Here is a 17,860-nt window from a genome sequence, read left to right as displayed (position 1 = left end):
TGAGAATTTTAGCATCTATGCTCATAAGAGATACAGAATTTGTAACATTCCAGTTGAAGCACACTCTCACAAATATCAACAAAAGTTATTAACTCTTTATTTAATACCTATAATACATTATTTAGAAAAAAATATTCTGTATTTAGAAGGAAACCACTGTTAGTTACTAAACGCTACACAGATGATCTAAGTATTAGGCAGAAGACTTCCACAACTTCATTAACAGAAGGCTCTGCCTTCAAATAAGGCATGTTTACAGCTGGTAATAAATGAGCTATTATCTTCCAGCAATTTCTACCTGTGTTAACATTAAGTTCTATCTAGATATTTCTGAAATGGACTCTGCCTTTGACACGTACACAGGAATAAGAGAAAAGGCACTAAGAATCCTCAGTCAGTGGCTTGCTAAGAAAGGATGAGTCAAATTCTTAGCCTTGAGTTTAAAATTCAGCAGACAAAACTTTGAAGAGAAAGACCCAAATTCACCTAAAACTAAACCACACAAAACAACTTTTCCATTATTTCCCCCATGAAAAGATTTCTTACCAATGTTCTCTCTGATTTTCGAACAAACGGAAATTTTTCCACCAGTATTGGCATAAGAAACCATGGTGTGCTATTTGAAAAAAAAGAAAACAATTTCAATAAATCCATGATAACAAGACTTTCTCAGAAGGTAGTATTTCCATTCTAAGAGCAAATATGGATACAAGAGGCAAAAGGCAACTCCTACCTCAAGCAACTGGAAGTGAAAACACCTCAGAGAAAATCTGTAACAACTTAGGGAAAAATAAGCTTCTGCTGAGTTTGATATCATCAGCATATTGAAAGAGGATTCTTTTTTTTCTACAAAAGTTTGTTAACAAAGAGCTTCAGTTTAAAATCTAAACACTTCCCACTACACATGTTATTTTTAAAAGGAGAAAAAATTACCAACTTGGACTTTTTAAAGTTAGCTTATGTGCTAAGCTTACTGGGGGAATTTGAAGTTCACCCCTCCGAAAGAAACCTACATATAGAGCTAATTTCTATTCGTAAGACAATACACAAACACATAGGCGGTTCTCACTGAAAATTTTTGGGTATTTTGTCTGTTGAAGTTAAAAGCAAAAGTCCAACCACCATAGAAAGCTGGAGGGTAGACTCGGCATACAGGTTTTGAAAAGAAATTGAAGACAATGAATGGAGAACTGAAACGCCATGTTTTCTACACTGTGATATGACAGCAATGAGATACAAAAACGTGCTGCATACAACTTCAGGTTTGATGCTGTGAACATTTTATTATTTTCTACTAACTGACTGTAATTTTCTTGAGACTTAAACACAATACAAAATAAGTAACTGAAGTATACTCACGATGGGACATATTTTGCTATTATCTGTAAGGCTCTATGACAGGTGTCAAAATTTGCAGGAAGATCTACAGGTGAAAAGGGAGAGCATGAGCAATAAGATAAGACTGAAAACTGAAAAATTACCAACTTAAGGCTAAAATCGTCTGCTGACCAAAACGGAATCATCTGTCAGCTAAATAATCACATGTCAGCAAAATAATAATCTCAAGACTTTTCTCCATGACTATCAATGAATACTATAAATAATGCCAGTAATGGCAACTGATTGCATAGTAATCAGTTAAATATAACTGAGATTCTTTTTGTTAGATCTATAACAAAAAGACCCCATCAAAGGTTGCCCTTTGTTATCGTCTACCCGTGAGACTAAGTCCTAGAGGAACCAGGATACGTGAGCGGTCAGCACACATTCACTCAGACACAAGAGGTGGCCTTCGTCTAATTCTCTTTGTACTTACTCTCATCCTCATCATCAGAATCCGAAACATCTACGTCACCTTCTTTAATAACCACTCGGGCTTTTGAGGAAAAAAGAAAATGTTATACTTCTAACAATCTGAACAAGCAACAGCTACATAAAAAAAGCGATTTTTCTGTTATCCAAACTTACTACAATAAAATTTACAATGTGGGTATGAAGTTTAAGCAGCAAAAAATCCCTGAGTTCCAAGACTTCACCAGAAGCTCACTAAAGCGAATTAAATCCATAAAAATCACAGCAACAAATAAATCCAGACACTTCCAGGGAGGTCATTACAGGGAACAGACAAGTACCAAAACTACTGCTGCCCCAGTAAGTATCCTGGCCTCTCCCATGGTGGCATAATCTCCAAAATACAGTGGGAAGGCAGCCTTTTTAACAGAGATAAATTTTTAAAAAGAAAACTTGAAGCAAGAAAAGAGCAATGACTTACGAGGTACAAAATGAGAAGCAATCATGCTGAGACATGGTCTAAGGAAGACAGTCTGTGCTGATACAAGATTACCAAGGAAGGATAAATACTCCTCCACTACTGTCTGACTTCTGTTCAACCACTGCAATCTCTAGAGATGGGAGGGAAAGACGAAACATTTTACTGATACAACATATCCTATTTTCAACATATACAATATATACTATTTTCAATAGATACTATTTTCAAAGTACTGAATTACATATAAGTCATTGAAATAAACAGTGAACTTACCAACAGAATATTAATAAGCTGCTCAAAGTCTTTTGTTAAGTACATGATGGAAGAACGGAATTCAAGCAGCCAGTTAATGATCTGGTCATCCTTAAGTTAAAAAAAGAAAAGTACTTTCAAAATCACAAGTCCTCTAAAATAACAGAGAAATTATATTACCTGGCACTGGTCATCTATCAGCAACATTTAAATTAGGGGGGAAAAGTCACAAACTTGGACTTAAGCCAAAATTGGGATGAAGATTTCTTAGTTTTTATCAAAATAAAAAAAGATATTACAATAAATTTTCCTTTTTTCTAAAAACAAAGAAGAAGAAGTAATATAGTAATTGATATCAGGGAAAGGAATCAAGTGCAATATTTAAATCTAATCATTTTTGCTTGCCCTAGAAAAGTGAGAACACCTCAAATGGTAAATGTTGACACCTGGGACTTTTTTAAGGTGAAGAATTCTAACAGATCAAATATTCTAAGGCCACAAAGACCAAGAGGCACCTCTACTTCCTCTATACTCATGATGACCTGCAAGCATGTGGATAATATTCAGTCTAAGCTGATTAACCAGTCATCAATAAATGTAACTTTTTTTAACCCAACATGCAAATGGGTCTAAAAGAATCAAAATGTGTTCTATATAAATGATGGGTCCACTACTCCATTAAATATTTTTCAGACAATAAAATTACTATTCATAATACTTTCCATGACACAGGAAAACCTGCTAAGTTCAAAAAAGAGGCCATGTAGAGAATAAGGTATCAGTGATACTTAATAGATATTGCTTGCATTGAAGCATATATACAACACACATGTGCAAGAAAAAATTAAAACCCCTAATTCTGAGGAACTTCCTGGTGGTCCAGACTTTGCTTTCACTGCCAAGGGGGCAGATTCACTCCCTGGTTAGGGAACTAGGATCCCACAAGCTGCACAGTATGGCCAAAAAAAAAAAAAAGCCCCTAGTTTTTTCAAGACAATGGTTAATGCTGATAAAGATTCAGTAGGGGAAAAGAGAAATAAAGAAACAAAAATAACACCGTGTTGCACCTTTAGCAACAGACTACAGACAATGTTGAAACCCAGTGATAAACTACTGACAGACAGGGCTGGACCTACAGCCCTAGACTACGTATAGGAAGTACACGCCATGCGCCAGGCACGGTGCTTAGCACCATACATATATACCTTTCCCTAATCCTAAACATGCTGCGAAGGGATTACTGTTATTCTCATTTTATAGATGAAAAAACTGAGGCTAAGAAAGATTAATAAGATTAATTTGCCCACCACACCAGTAAAAAAGGACTTCCCTGGTGGCTCAGATGGTAAAGCATCTGCCTACAATGCAGGAAACCCGGGTTCAATCCCTGGGTCAGGAGGATCTCCTGGAGAAGGAAAAGGCAACCCACTTCAGTATTCTTGCCTGGAAAATCCCATGGATGGAGGAGTGTGTAGGCTACAGTCCATGGGGTCGCAGAGTTGAACACGACTGAGCGACTTCACTTTCACTTTCACCAGTAAAAGACTAGGTTCAAACCCATCTGCCTAGATCAATGCCCCGCCCACTTCCCCACAGTGCCTTGCCCCACACAGTGGAGCTCCCCACCTGCCACTCAACCAGTGAGAGCTTCCTATGCATTATCTATGTGACAAACCTCCATGACACTATTTGCTGATGAAACCCTAACTAACCTGGCAGGAAAATAAAGTCACAACTCATTTGCACTACAGTTTAACTTCATAATGTCCACATTCATTAAGGGTAACAAGACCTGAAGCAGAGAGGTCAAGCTAAGTTACATACACAGTTAGCTCTAGTCTGTCACTTTCCCACTAAAACAAGTGCAACAAAATCATAAGGACATTTAATGCTCCAGTTTTCAAGTAAACCAGTCAGGGACTATGGTACTGAACAATTATTAGAAACAAATTATTTCAACACTCCTCTGAACTAACATAAACATAACTGATGTGATTCTTGGGTCTGTAAAAATTCCCTGGAGATGTGCTGATATGAAATATAGTAGAACACAAAGAATGTGCACCCGGGGAAGAAGGCACAGGTCAGAGAAAGCTTTAAAGACGAAGTGATGCTTCCATTGTCTTTAAACAGACTGAGTACTCTCAAGGGCTCTACACTTTACAAAGGTGAAAGCATGTCTTCAGAAAACCAAGAGCAGTTTAGTCTGGCTGGAGTATACTGTGAGCAAGCAAGCCAACAGATAAATTTGGAGAGCAATGAGGGACCAGACATATCACTGAAGTCCCTGTAAGCCAGATTTCTAATTAGAGATCTGCTGGTAGTGTGGGGCACGGTCTCAATGAAGGCACAGTCATGTGCTTAGACAATATCTGGGAAAGTTCATTAGTGAAGATGACATTTCAGTTGGGTCTCAAAGAATAGTCTTATAATTACAGTAATAATAATAAACAACACTAATATAAGACTAGGTGCAAGGCACTATTCTAAGACTTTTAACATTCCATGAGATAGATAGAACTACCATTGGTTCATAGCTGGGGACACCTAGGCACTGAAATGCAGTAATTCGCCCTCAATCACAGAGCCAGTAAGAGAGGGAGGTGATGTAACCAGAGCCCATGCTCAAACAGGCACCAAGCAAAGTGGATCCAAGAACCTCTCACAGGCAGAAAGAAAAGGCACATCAAAGCCGTAAAATGGCAAATTCAAGAAATAGAGTCTCTAGTGACGGAACACTCCAAGTCTGCTGCAGGCCATGCTAAGGGGCTGGTCCTCTATTCCTCGGTGGGCAAGAAGCAGGGCAATGGCATTTCGAGAATGTGCTTTAGAGATGACTCAGATGCACTGTTAAGATATAAGGGATGGAGGGGACGTGTACGTGAGACAGACAAGCAATAAATCACATAAAGCCTGTATAGAAGTGGTTTTGAAAGAGAGAAAACACTAAATCCAGGGCACCTATAACACCTGTGGGTTTGCGGTTAAGAAACAAGTCCGCACAACGTTGTAATTCAATTATACTTTGATTAAAAAAAAAAGTGATATTAAAATTAAAAAAGAAAGAACAAAGTCTGAAGTCCACAAGAGCAATCTGATCTATAAATGCAAATAGCTCTATTATGAGGACACAGATATATCCCAAAGCCACGAGAACATAGGGCAATCACACAGGAAGAATCTGTAAAGTGAGGACGGGGTAAGTTAGGAAATCCAATCAATACCAAATTTCTGAAGAACCTGTCAAGAGAGAGATGAGAGATAAGCAGTAAGAAGACAGGAAGATCAAAGAAACTGAAGGAAAGATTTTAAGAAATGGGCAGTCAACTGCACAAATTGCTACAAGAAATTACTATGGGGCTGAAAGAGAAAGTCCATGAAATCAGAATGCAGGAAATCATCAGTAACCTTTGTCACAGTACATACAGCAGTGGACTTCACAGTGGATTTAAACATGAATGAGAAAGTGCAGACTGTCGGCATGAACAATTACAAAGTCCTCTGAGTCAGACACTGCTCTCACTGGATCCTCGAAAGACCTCTACGCTTGAAGAACTTATTTCTCTGGTTTTACAAGAAGGGAAACAGAGGCAGAGAGGTTAAAGAATGTGCCCAAGATCACACACTGGGAAACAATGGAGCTGGGATTCTATCCCAGGCAATCTGACCACCACTGCCCACAGTAACAGACTATTCTTCCCACAACTGGGCAGTCAAGGAAGAAAGGGGGAATAATGTTTACTTGACGGGTACATATCTCGAACCATTTCTAAAAACACTGAAACAGGGTAGTAGGTTGAAATACAAGTCATCGTTGGCTGGTTTCATCTTGCTGTTTTGGCACTGGAGAGCCATGAGCGTTGCATGCAGCATAGAAGACCGGTTCTAAAACAGCAAATTAAAGCAGGGTTTCCCAGCCTCAGGACCGCTGGGATTCGGGCCAGACTGCGCATTGTTGTGAAGGGCTGTTGTGTGTGCTGTATGCTTTTCAGCAGCACCCCTATCACCCACTCACTGGATGGCAGTACCACTGTTCCCTTATCAAAAATGTCCCCAATTCATCACTAAGTTCCCTCAGGGGTGAAAATGCCCCTGGTTGAGAACCGTTAAAGCAGGATCACCAAGTAAGCTCTAGAGAATGGAACAGGACAAAAAGTGCAAATTAACATCCTTGTTAATAACATTAACAAAGTGGTAACAACTTTGCTAATAATCAAACACAAAATTAGTTACCTTTATCTCTGGATCTGACAGCTGGTTCTTCAACAACTCAAAGTCATTTGTTTCCCCCTTAAGAAGAAGGGGAAAAAATGAATTTTTGCTTGCTTGGGTTTTCCTTTTAAAGACCAACAGCAGGACTTTAAACTATTACAAAAAGAAAACTGTAACACTGACACCTCAGTTCTGGGGTGTTTGGGTACACTTGTGTACACCTGTGTACTGACATCTGACCATGACAGTATCCATGCACATATGTGGAATTAAACACAGGTCACACATGGAAGCACACAGAATGCACATTTTCCCACCATCACTGAGACACAGTAGAATCACTTCTAAACTGACATGGAAACAAAGCCCATTAATAGAGCTGGTTTATTATCCCAAAGCAAAGCTTATGTAACTACTTAAATAAAATGCTTTGATTTAATGGGTTTTTTAAAATTATACCACTTGCTAAAGATTTTAAAGGACACGAAATAAAGTGTAAATAAAGCTTTAAATAAAGCATGTGAAGGTATAAAACCACAGAAAAGGGGTTACTATTCTAATTGTGAGCGGACAGCACCATGCTATTGTTAAACTGATTTGACTTCAATATTGATATCTAAAATCCACCTTATTTGCCTATTGGTCTTTAGTATAATAGCTATAATTGTATTCCGACCACCGAAAATCAAACCTCAATACATCAATTATATTTCAATAAATCTGAGGGACAAACCCACCAAACCTCACACTATCCCCTCTTACCTTTTTGTACTTCAGTAACACTTCTGTCACAGTTCCACCAAACCGAACAGTTTTTCTTGGAGGAGAATTGAAGAAATCATTCTCTAATGCAAGCATGTCTGAAAGCCTACAGAACCAAAAGTATCAAGCCATTAGGTGCATGACAAGGAACAATCTCATCCTTCAGTGAGACCACTGCTAAAGCCCCCTAACTGGCCTCCCTCCTCCCACTTGAATCCCCCATCAATGGATTCTTCATTCAGTGATCTAAAAATCTTTCAAAAACTAAAGACAGGCTTCCCTGGTGGTCCAGTGGTTAAGAATCTGCCTGCCAATGCAGGGGACACGGATTTGACTCCTGGTCCGGGAAGATCCCACATGTTGAGGGGCAACTAAATAAGCCGCCACAGCTACTGAAGCCTGGGCACCCCCGAGCCTGTGTTCTGCAACGAGAGAAGCCACTGCAGTGCGAAGCCTGCACACCACAACAAAAGCAGCCCCTGTTTGCTGCAACTAGAGAAAGCTCACAGCAACCCAGTATTTTTTATTTTTTTTTAAACTTAAAAAAGATCATGCTACTCTTCTGCTTAAATTCTCCAAAGGTTTCCTACTTCACTTAAAATAAAAAACCCTAAACTCCTTATCGTTAAGGTCCTACATTAATCTAGCCTCTACCTATCTCTCTGACCTCACCTCCAACCCTTACATACTGCAGCCAGAGTCCTTTCTGCTATTCAAGTTCACCAGTCAGATTCCCATATAACTTACTATTCCCTCTGTCAAAAACACTCATTCTCCAGATGTATACACGGTTGGACCCTTGTCTTCTTTCAAGTTGAAGCTTAAATGTCAGAGAGACCTTCCATATCAGAAATCTTAAGTACCCATCCTCTCCCTCTTCCCTACTGTCACACTGTTTTATTTCTTCACAGTAGCTACCACTATCTGAAATTATCGTTGATTTACTCTTTCCCTCCTTAAACTTTAAACTCGGTTGAGAGCACGGACATTGTCTCTTTTGATATACTGTCCCCAACTCTAACATCCAAAGTAGGTACTTAAAAAAAAAAAATTATGATATTATGCCAAGAGTTCCACAAAGTCTGTTTCTTTTAAACAAGTCAATGAAAAAAACATAGCATCCTGCTAAAGACTCTCATGGAAGAAAAGTTATGACCAATCTAGACAGCATATTAAAAAGCAGAGACATTACTTTGCCAACAAAGGGCCATCTAGTCAAGGCTATGTTCTTTTCAGTAGTCATGTATAGATGTGAGAGTTGTAAAGAAAGCTGAACGCCAAAGAATTGATGCTTTTGAACTGTGATGTTGGAGAAGATTCTTGAGAGTCCCTTGGACTGCAAGGAGATCCAACCAGTCCATCCTAAAGGAGATCAGTCCTGGGTGTTCATTGGAAGGACTGATGTTGAAGCTGAAACTCTAATACTTTGGCCACCTGATGCGAACAGATGACTCATTTGAAAAGAACCTGATGCTGGGAAAGATTGAGGGCAGGAGGAGAAGGGGACCACAGAGGATGAGATGGCTGGATGGCATCACCGACTCAATGGACATGGGTTTGGGTAGACTCTGGCAGTTGGTGATGGACAGGGAGGCCTGGCCTGCAGCGGTTCATGGAGTCGCAAAGAGTCGCACACGACTGTGCAACTGAACTGAACTGAAAGACTCTCAAAGTTAAACCCCAAAGTGTTTTATGGAAGTTATGGGTTTTAAAAGTTGAGCTAGATATAAAACACTGTTAAGCAAACGTGCATCAAAATAACCTTCAAGCAAACAAAAACTTAAAGACACAACCTGCCATCAGTGACATCATTTGGTTAATAATCCAAATAGCCCAAGTATCTCTTTTTGAATCTAGTCGAAGAAGCAGGAGGGAAGAAGGGTAAAGTAGTATAAGGTACTACCCAGGCCTGGAAAAATGAGGGAGCCCAGTAGGGAGAAAAGGGGACTCTGGAACCGAGGAGGTTCCTTTTCCCCGCCCCGCTCCCACCTTTGTTACCCATCTAAGGGTCATGGGCTCACTCCTGACGACCTAAAGTGACCCTCTTCCCTCGGCCCCCACCCATTCCATGAGCTCTGGCCCAGACCCTTCAGCTCCGCTCTCCTAATCCCGGTCCAGTGCTCTGGTCCCGGACGCGCAGAAGGAAGCGTCCTGGATTCTTACCCGGTCCTCGACGAGCCCAGCCTCTTGACAGCAGAGGCCGAAGCGGCCGCATCTCCGGGCAACCGCGTGTGAAGCAGAGGAGCCGCCATCCGGCCGGACAAACGCGACGACTGCGGCTTGTGCCGGAAGTCTTTCTCCCTCTAGGCCCGCCTCCGTCCCGGAAGACTCGCGTGAGAGCAACGGGCTTCAGCCAATCAGGAGCCCCAGGCAGGGAGAGCTGAGTTACCTCGGTCCAGGCTAGAGCGCCGCCAAGGCGTAATCCCTGCCGTGCATCAAGCCCCTTCTTCCGCTTGAAGGATTTTCCCCGCCAAGCTAACTGCTGACGGCGGCTGTGGACTCTGCCGGTGGCTCAGCGGTAAAGAATCCGCCTGCCAATGCAGGAGACTTGGGTCCGATCCCTGAGTCGGGAAGGTCGGGTGGAGAAGGGCATGGCTACCTACTCCAGTGTTCTTGCTTGGAGAATCCCATGGACAGAGGAGCCTGGAGGGCAATAGTCCATGGGGTCGCAAAGAATGCACGGCTGAAGCGATTTAGCCAGTGCACTGTACTGAGCCAACTTTGACTCAGAGTTGGACCAACAAAGGTCCGTCTAGTCAAAGCTATGGTTTTTCCAGTAGTCATGTAGGGATGTGAGAGTTGGACTATAAAGAAGGCGAACTGTGGTGTTGCAGAAGACTCTTGAGAGTCCCTTGGACAGCAAGGAGCTCAAACCAGTAAATCCTAAAGGAAATCAGTCCTGAATATTCATTGGAAGGACTGATGCTGAAGCTGAAACTCCAGTACTTTGGCCACCTAATGTGAAGAGCTGACTCATTAGAAAAAGACCCTGATGCTGGGAAAGAATGAGGGCAGGAGGAGAAGGGGACGACAGAGGATGAGAGGGTTGGATGGTATCACTGACTCAATGGACTTAAGTTTGAGCAAGCTCCGGGAGACGGTGAAAGACAGGGAAGCCTGGCATGCTGCAGTCCATGGGGTCACAAGGAGTCGGACATGAGTGAGCGACTGAACAACGACTGTAATGAAACCGGAGAGCTGCTGGGAGGTGTCTGTCCAGCCCTGAGTTTCCCAGAGAAGGGGCGGGGACACCGGGAGGGGCCAATCAGTGGCTTGGTCTGTCGACTTTTAACTTTTTGGAGTCAGAGCCTCCCTCAATCAAATTGAAGAACCCAAGCCTAGAGGGCTAAGGTACATAGCGTCGCAGAGAATTGGACACAACGGAAGCAATTAGCATGCAGGCACTCATAAAACATAACTAATGAGAACCTACTGTACAGCGTAGAGAATGCTACTCAGAGTTCTGTAGTGACCTAAATGGGAAGGAAATTGCAAAAGAGTGGGTATATGTATACATATCGCTGATTCACTTTGCTGTACAGTAGAAAATAACAAAATTGTAAAGCAACTACACTCCAATAAAAAGCAACAATAAAAATGAAGAACTGGAAGTCCTGTGATTAATCTAAACCCACAGAAAGATGGAGTGGGTCAGGATTTGAACAAGTCGGCCTGACCCAGAAACCTGCTTCTTCCTACCTACTGGGCTATTCTCACAAACACCCAAGCTAATCTTACCCTCCTGGAAACGGGGTTGATGACACATCCAAAAATCTCAGAGCTGTGATAATTCTGGGATTAGACATCAAAGAGTGAGAGAAGGCAGTTTTCAAAAGGCTTTAACCCTTAAACTTACAATGTTTAAAGATGTACCAAGTTAGCCAGACCAGCAAAGCAGGGAAGGGTCTTCCAAACATAGGGAACAACAGGTGCCAAGGCAGGGTGGGTGGGAAGGAGGCAGAGGGAAAAAGAGGATGTCCCTCCCTTCACTTTCTAAAAGGCGGAATTGTTGGAACCTTTGGAAACTGTATAGAACTGTATCAAAAGGGCATAAACTAGGTACAGCAACTTAAAATATAAAGCATTGTTCTGTTTTGGCAACGGTGTAAAATCAGTTATTGTCCTTCTGCTGCTTCCATATGGGCACACCATTTCTTGCCTCACTGCATCAGAGTTCCTGCGGAATGCTGGGCAGAAATCATCCATGTCCCAGGAACCAAGGAAATTGCGTGGTAGCTCACAAAGATGTTCAAGATAGCTGTTTAAGTGGGAATCTCTTCCCCTATACCCGCAAAGCAGAGCTAAAAAGAAAAAAAAAAAATCACAATTCTTTGCACTCTCAGCCAGTAGAAGTTTAACTGTACTGTCAAGGAATTTGACAGTTACTTTATTCCTTCACTTATAAAAAGTCTGATATGTATTAAAGAATATATGTTAATGTACGTTATTAAACATAGTAAAGTGAAGACCTGCGAATGTACAACCAACTTATGAAACAGCCTGTATTATTGATGCTTCCTATGTGCTCCTTCCAGACCCCCACCATCTGCCTGCTTCCTCTCAAGGTAACCACTATCCTGAGTTTTTAAAAAATCATTTCAACTTTTCTCTTGTCTTTCAATGATAAAATTACTTCAATGTGGCATCATACTGCTGTTTCTTTTCAATCAACATTTTGCTTCTAGAATCCAATCCTGTTGTGTATAATTGTGTTTCTCCTACCATATAGCTTGGGCTTCCCTGGTGGCTCAGAGAAAAGGAATTCACCTGCAGTGCAGGAGAGGCGGGTTTGATCCCTGGATTAGGAAGATCCCCTGGAGAAACAAATGGCAACCCACTCCAGTATTGTTGCCTGGGAAATCCCAGACTGGAGCCTGGAGGGCTACAGTCCATGGGGTCATAAAGAGTTGGATACAACTTAGCAACTAAACAGCAACAACCATGATTTATCAATCCATTTTCCTGTCTCCAATATTTAGATTGTTTCCTTTCCCGGCTCATCCCTACTCTTACATACATTGTTATGATTATTCTTACACATCCTCCTGATTCAAAGGTGCAAGAATTTGTCTTAGGGTAGAGATGCTCTTGGAGGTATACAAGACACAGTCAAAGAACTTTCCTAAGTGGTTGTGCCCCTCCCTGCAATACTTCGTCCATAAGCTTGAACACAGCTTCTTCCTTATTTTCATGAAGCACAGTTAAGACAAAGCTTATGTGTTAAATTTTTTTTCAATAACACCTGAGCACAATACAGGAAAAATCCGAAAACTGGCATAATCTCCTGCGGGAGTTCTCAGGTCATGCTCCTTCATGTGGATCCTCTGCCGCTGCTGCTGCGAAGTCACTTCAGTCGTGTCCGACTCTGTGCGACCCCATAGACAGCAGCCCACCAGGCTCCCTTATCCCTGGGATTCTCCAGGCAAGAACATTGGCGTGGGTTGCCATTTCCTTCTCCAATGCATGAAAGTGAAAAGTGAAAGTGAAGACGCTCAGCCATATCCGACTTTTAGCAACCCCATGGACTGCAGCCCACCAGGCTCCTCCGTCCATGAGATTTTCCAGGCAAGAGTACTGGAGTGGGGTGCTACTTTACTCTGTTTCGTGGGCCATCTCAGCGTGACAGGATAAAAGCCTCCTTTATCCAGTCTTGCCTTCCTCAGACTCTCATGGCTTTTTGTCTCCAACTCTTAAAAACAAAAAGTACCAGTACTAATGAAGACCCCTCCTTCTCTAACTGCGACAACAACAGAAAGCAAACAAATAGGGACATGTGCTTGCAAAGATACAACCTCACCTACAATGTAGTCATCCTTTTGTATCACTAGGTATTATCATTGTTCATAATTGCTCTGAGCTTCTTCACTCTAGAGTGAAATTTTACTTTTGTGTACCCAGATGACCCATTAAACTGTTTTTCAAAAGAGCAGTCTTCCTCTAGAGATGAATTTTACACTCATCCCCAGAGTAGTTCTTTTGGGCAAAGCCACAATCATGGCTTGAAAGTAACAGAAACTATCTTTAGCTAGTTTAAGCAGAAAAGAAGAATTTGTTCTAAGGTTACAGGATATATTAAAGCACCAAAAAAGAATTTCTCACTGGCCAAATTTGAGTCAGGGACTTCTCTGTTGGCTCAGTGGTAAAGAATCCACCTGCCAATGTAGGAGGTATGGATATGATCCCTGGGTTGGGCAGATCCCCTGGAGAAGGAAATGGCAACTCACTCCTGTATTCTTGCCTGGGAAATCTCATGCACAGAGGAGTCTGGCAGGCTACAGTACATAGGGTCACAAAGAGTAGGACATAACTTAGTGACTAAATAACAACAATAAGCCCTCCTCTAACCCAGTCTAGAGAGATGAGGTCATATGGTACCAAATGGCTTCCAATGAATTTTTGCTGTAGATGAAAGGGTCACTATTAATGCTCCAGAAATGTTTTTCAAATCATTGAATGGCAGGGACGTTCCAAATGAATAATTCTAAATAGCAAAGCCAATAATAAATATCTCATTTGTTCCTTTCCCCTTTCCAAAGAGTCAACAGTTATTTTATAAGTCACTTATCTTTATAAAAACATTCATTAATACAAGATGGCAACTGTATATCTTTCATGTAGATAATGAATATTAATAATGTATATATATGTACTAATTAATAGATCATATTCACATATTATATATGAAATTATAAATAAATATTCATATACTATGTATGTAATATAAAATTATATACAATATAATTAATGTATTTAATATTTGATTAAATAAGATAAGTATATCCAAAGAAGATTAATTTAGAGCTTTCCTTGTCCCAGAGAAATAAAAGCAGTTTCTCAACCTTGGCACTGGTGACATTTTAGACCAGATAATACTTTATGAGAGGTGGAGGCTGTTCTGCACATTGTAGGATGTTTAGCAGTATCTCTGGTCTTCACCCCCAAGGTATCTTCACCCCCTAGGTGGTAGTAGCATTCCCCTCTGCGCCACTGTGATAAACAGAGGTCTCCAGACAGTGCCAAATGCCCCAGGAAGACAGTATTGCCAAATTAAGAACGACTGGTATAAATCATGATCTTAGTGAACACAACTGTGCTCATTTCACATGCTAGAAAGGTAATGCTCAAAATCCTTCAAGCCAGGATTCAACAATATGCGAACCGAATAATTCCAGATGTTCAGCTGGATTTAGAAAAGGTGGAGGAGCCAGAGATCAAATTGCTAACATCCGGTGGATCACAGAAAAAGCAGGGGAATTAAAAAAAAAAATCTACTTCTGCTTCATTGACTATGCTAAAGCCTTTGACTGTGTGGATCACAACAAACTGTGGAAAATTCTGAAAGAGATGGAAATACCAGACCACCTTACCTGCATCATGAGAAACCTGTATGCAGGTCAAGAAGCAACAGTTAGAACCAGACGTGGAACAACTGACTGGTTCCAAATTGGGAAAGGAGTACATCAAGGCTGTATATCGTCACCCTGTTTATTTAATTTCTATGCAGAGTACATCATGCAAAATGCCAGACTGGGTAAACAAGCTAGAATCAAGATTGCGGTAGAAATATCAACCACCTCAGATATGCAGATGACACCACACTAACTAATGACAGAAAGCAAAGAGGAACTAAAGAGCCTCTTGATGAAGGCAAAAGAGGAGAGTGAAAAAGCTGGCTTAAAACTCAACATTCAAAAAACTATCTTGGCGTCTGCTCCCATGATTTCATGGCAAATAGATGGATGAAATGTGGAAACAGTGACAGATTTGATTTTCTTGAACTCCAAAATCACTGCAGTCGGTGACTGTAGCCACGAAATTAAAAGACACTTGCTCCTTGGAAGTAAAGCTCTGAGAAACCTAGACAGCGTATTAAAAAGCAGAGACACATTTTGTGAAGAGGCGAAGACTGAGTGATTGCGACCGCGTTGCCAACCTCTGGCAGCAATCGGCTTCTCCACGTAGAACTGGGGGTAGGAGATTCAGAATCGAATCTCTTTTCCCTTCCCCCTCCTGTGACTTTTTTCTTGATCTCCAGCTACCTTTTTCAGCTTTGTGAGGCACCGTATCACCAAAGACAATGGCCAGCAATGTTACCAATAAGATGGATCCTTGCTCCATGTGTTCATTGGGAATCTTAATACCCTTGTGGACAAGAAATCCGACATGGAGGCAATCTTCTCAAAATACAGCAAAATTGTGGGTTGCTCTGTTCATAAGGGCTTTGTCTTCGTCCAGCGTGTTAATGAGAGAAATGCCTGGGCTGCTGTGGCAGGAGAGGAAGGCAGGATGATTGCTGGCCAGGTTTTAGATATTAATCTGGCTGCAGAGCCAAAAGTGAACCGAGGAAAAGCAAGTGTGACACAATCTGCAGAGCAGATTACAGGTCAGTACCAGAACACCCTTCTCCATCCCCTCCACTCAGCCCATCTTTTGACTTGGACTGTGACTTTCAACAGGATTATTATGACAGGATGTACAGTTACCCAGCACGTGTTCCTCCTCCTCCTATTGCTTGGGCTGTGGTGCCCTCGGAATGCCAGCAGATATCAGGAAACACCTCATGAAGGGGCAAACATGACTTCAATTCTAAGAGCAGACAGTGGGGATCTTCCTCTAAATCTGGAAAGTTGAAAGATGACCTTCGGACCATTAAGAAGGAGTTAACCCAGATAAAACAAAAAGTGGGTTCTTTACTGGAAAGCCTGGGAAAAAATTGAAAAGGAACAGAGCAAAGAAGGAGTGGAGATGAAGAAGGGTAAGTCAGAAGAGGATCAGAGCGGCAGCTCCCTGAGCAAGATGAGACTAATGTGAAGATGGAGTCTGAGCGGGGGGTGCAGATGACTCTGCTGAGGAGGGGGACCTACTGGATGATGACGATAGTGAAGATCGGGGGGATGACCAGCTGGAGTTGATCAAGGATGATGAAACAGAGAGGATAACAGAGACAGCACCAATGGCGAGGATGACTCTTAAGCACATAGCAGGGTTTAGAAATCTTGTTCCATGATTTCTTTACCTAGGCACTTGTCTAAGATCAAAATTTTCACCAGATCCTCTCCCCTAGTATCTTCAGCACTTGCTCACTGTTCTCCCACCCTTGTCCTTCCCATGTTCATTAATTCATATTGCCCATTTTCACTTCCTTTGACCTTCCTAGTAGTTACGTTGTCTTTACCCTGTAATTTTAGCTTTAATTTTGATACGTCTTTATGACTTAACAATAAAAAGGATGTATCAACTGTCTCCAAAATAATCTCTTGTTATAGAGGGAGGACAGTTCTTTCCATTCATACAGTAGCTGCTTCGCTAACTACAAAGGCAATCTCATTAGTTGAGTAGAACCTGAGAGCAGCTTTGAGTTAGAGGTATCTGTGTTATACCCCACATAACAGTGTTATGCAGGGCTGTTAAACACAAATGTAACAATGTATTTTTGTGAATGAGAGTTGGCATGTTAAATGCATCCTCTGGAAAAATAACTAGTGTAATAGACTTAAGGTTTGTTTTTTAAAGTTGATACTGTGGGTTATTTTTGTGAACAGCCTGATATTTGGGACCTTTTTTTCCCTCAAAATAAACAAGTCCTTATTTAACCAGGAATTTGGAGGGGTAAAAAAAGAGCAGAGACATCACTTTGCCAACAAAGGTCCACATAGTGAAAACTATGGTATTTCTAGTAATCATGTACGGATGTGAGAGTTGAACCATAAAGAAGGCTGAGCACCAAAGAACTGATGTTTTTGAACTGTGGTGTTGGAGAAGACTCTTGAGAGTCCCTTGGACAGCAAGGCAATCAAACCAGTCAATCCTAAAGGAAATCATCCCTGAATATTGGAAGGACTGATGCTGAAGCTGAAGATCCAGTACTTTGACTACCTGATGCAAAGAACTGACTCATTGGAAAAGATCCTGATGCTGGGAAAGACTGAAGGCAGGAGGAGAAGGGGCTGACAGAGGATGAGATGGTTGCATAGCATCACCGACTCAATGGACATATGTCTGAGCAAACTCAGGGAGATAGTGAAGGTCAGCGAAGCCTGGTGTGCTGCAGTCCATGAGGTCGCAAAGAGTCAAACATGACTCAGCAACTGAACAACAATGAGGTGAACTTTTAGTCCAGTTGAAGACACAAAACATATATGAAACAACTGGAGGACAAAGAGGTAAAACAATATACAAAATTATATTATAAACTGTCATATAGTTTCCATTTTTGCCTTTAATATTCTTTGGAAGATGTGGGCTCCACCCCTGGGCCGGGAAGAGCCCCAACCCACTCCTGGAAAATCCTGGAGTGTATTTTCAGGATTTCAGGAGTGTAATTTCCAGTGTTTTTGCCTGGAAAATCCCATGGACAGCGAT

At 41.5% G+C, this 17,860-nt stretch overlaps 1 protein-coding gene and 1 pseudogene across 1 annotated transcript in view; one reads left to right on the top strand and one right to left on the bottom strand.

Moving 5' to 3' along the window:
- The window catches only part of RRN3 (RRN3 homolog, RNA polymerase I transcription factor), a 28,996-nt gene extending 19,221 nt beyond the window's left edge, over positions 1-9,775 (bottom strand). The window contains exons 1-8 of the mRNA XM_004020785.5: positions 9,662-9,775; positions 7,499-7,604; positions 6,758-6,814; positions 2,546-2,635; positions 2,273-2,402; positions 1,817-1,876; positions 1,360-1,423; positions 547-616 (exon numbers count right to left, since the gene is read on the bottom strand). Of these exons, the coding sequence (XP_004020834.1) occupies positions 547-616; positions 1,360-1,423; positions 1,817-1,876; positions 2,273-2,402; positions 2,546-2,635; positions 6,758-6,814; positions 7,499-7,604; positions 9,662-9,750 (666 nt within the window). The 5' untranslated portion in view covers positions 9,751-9,775. The remainder of the gene's footprint in view (positions 1-546; positions 617-1,359; positions 1,424-1,816; positions 1,877-2,272; positions 2,403-2,545; positions 2,636-6,757; positions 6,815-7,498; positions 7,605-9,661) is intronic.
- A 5,800-nt stretch (positions 9,776-15,575) lies between these two features.
- LOC105604678 (heterogeneous nuclear ribonucleoprotein C-like) lies at positions 15,576-16,623 on the top strand (annotated as a pseudogene).
- Positions 16,624-17,860: the final 1,237 nt, after the last annotated feature.

This window comes from Ovis aries, chromosome 24 (assembly GCF_016772045.2).
Source record: "Ovis aries strain OAR_USU_Benz2616 breed Rambouillet chromosome 24, ARS-UI_Ramb_v3.0, whole genome shotgun sequence".
Classification (NCBI taxonomy): domain Eukaryota; kingdom Metazoa; phylum Chordata; class Mammalia; order Artiodactyla; family Bovidae; genus Ovis; species Ovis aries.
This window is presented reverse-complemented; position numbering and strand designations above follow the sequence as displayed.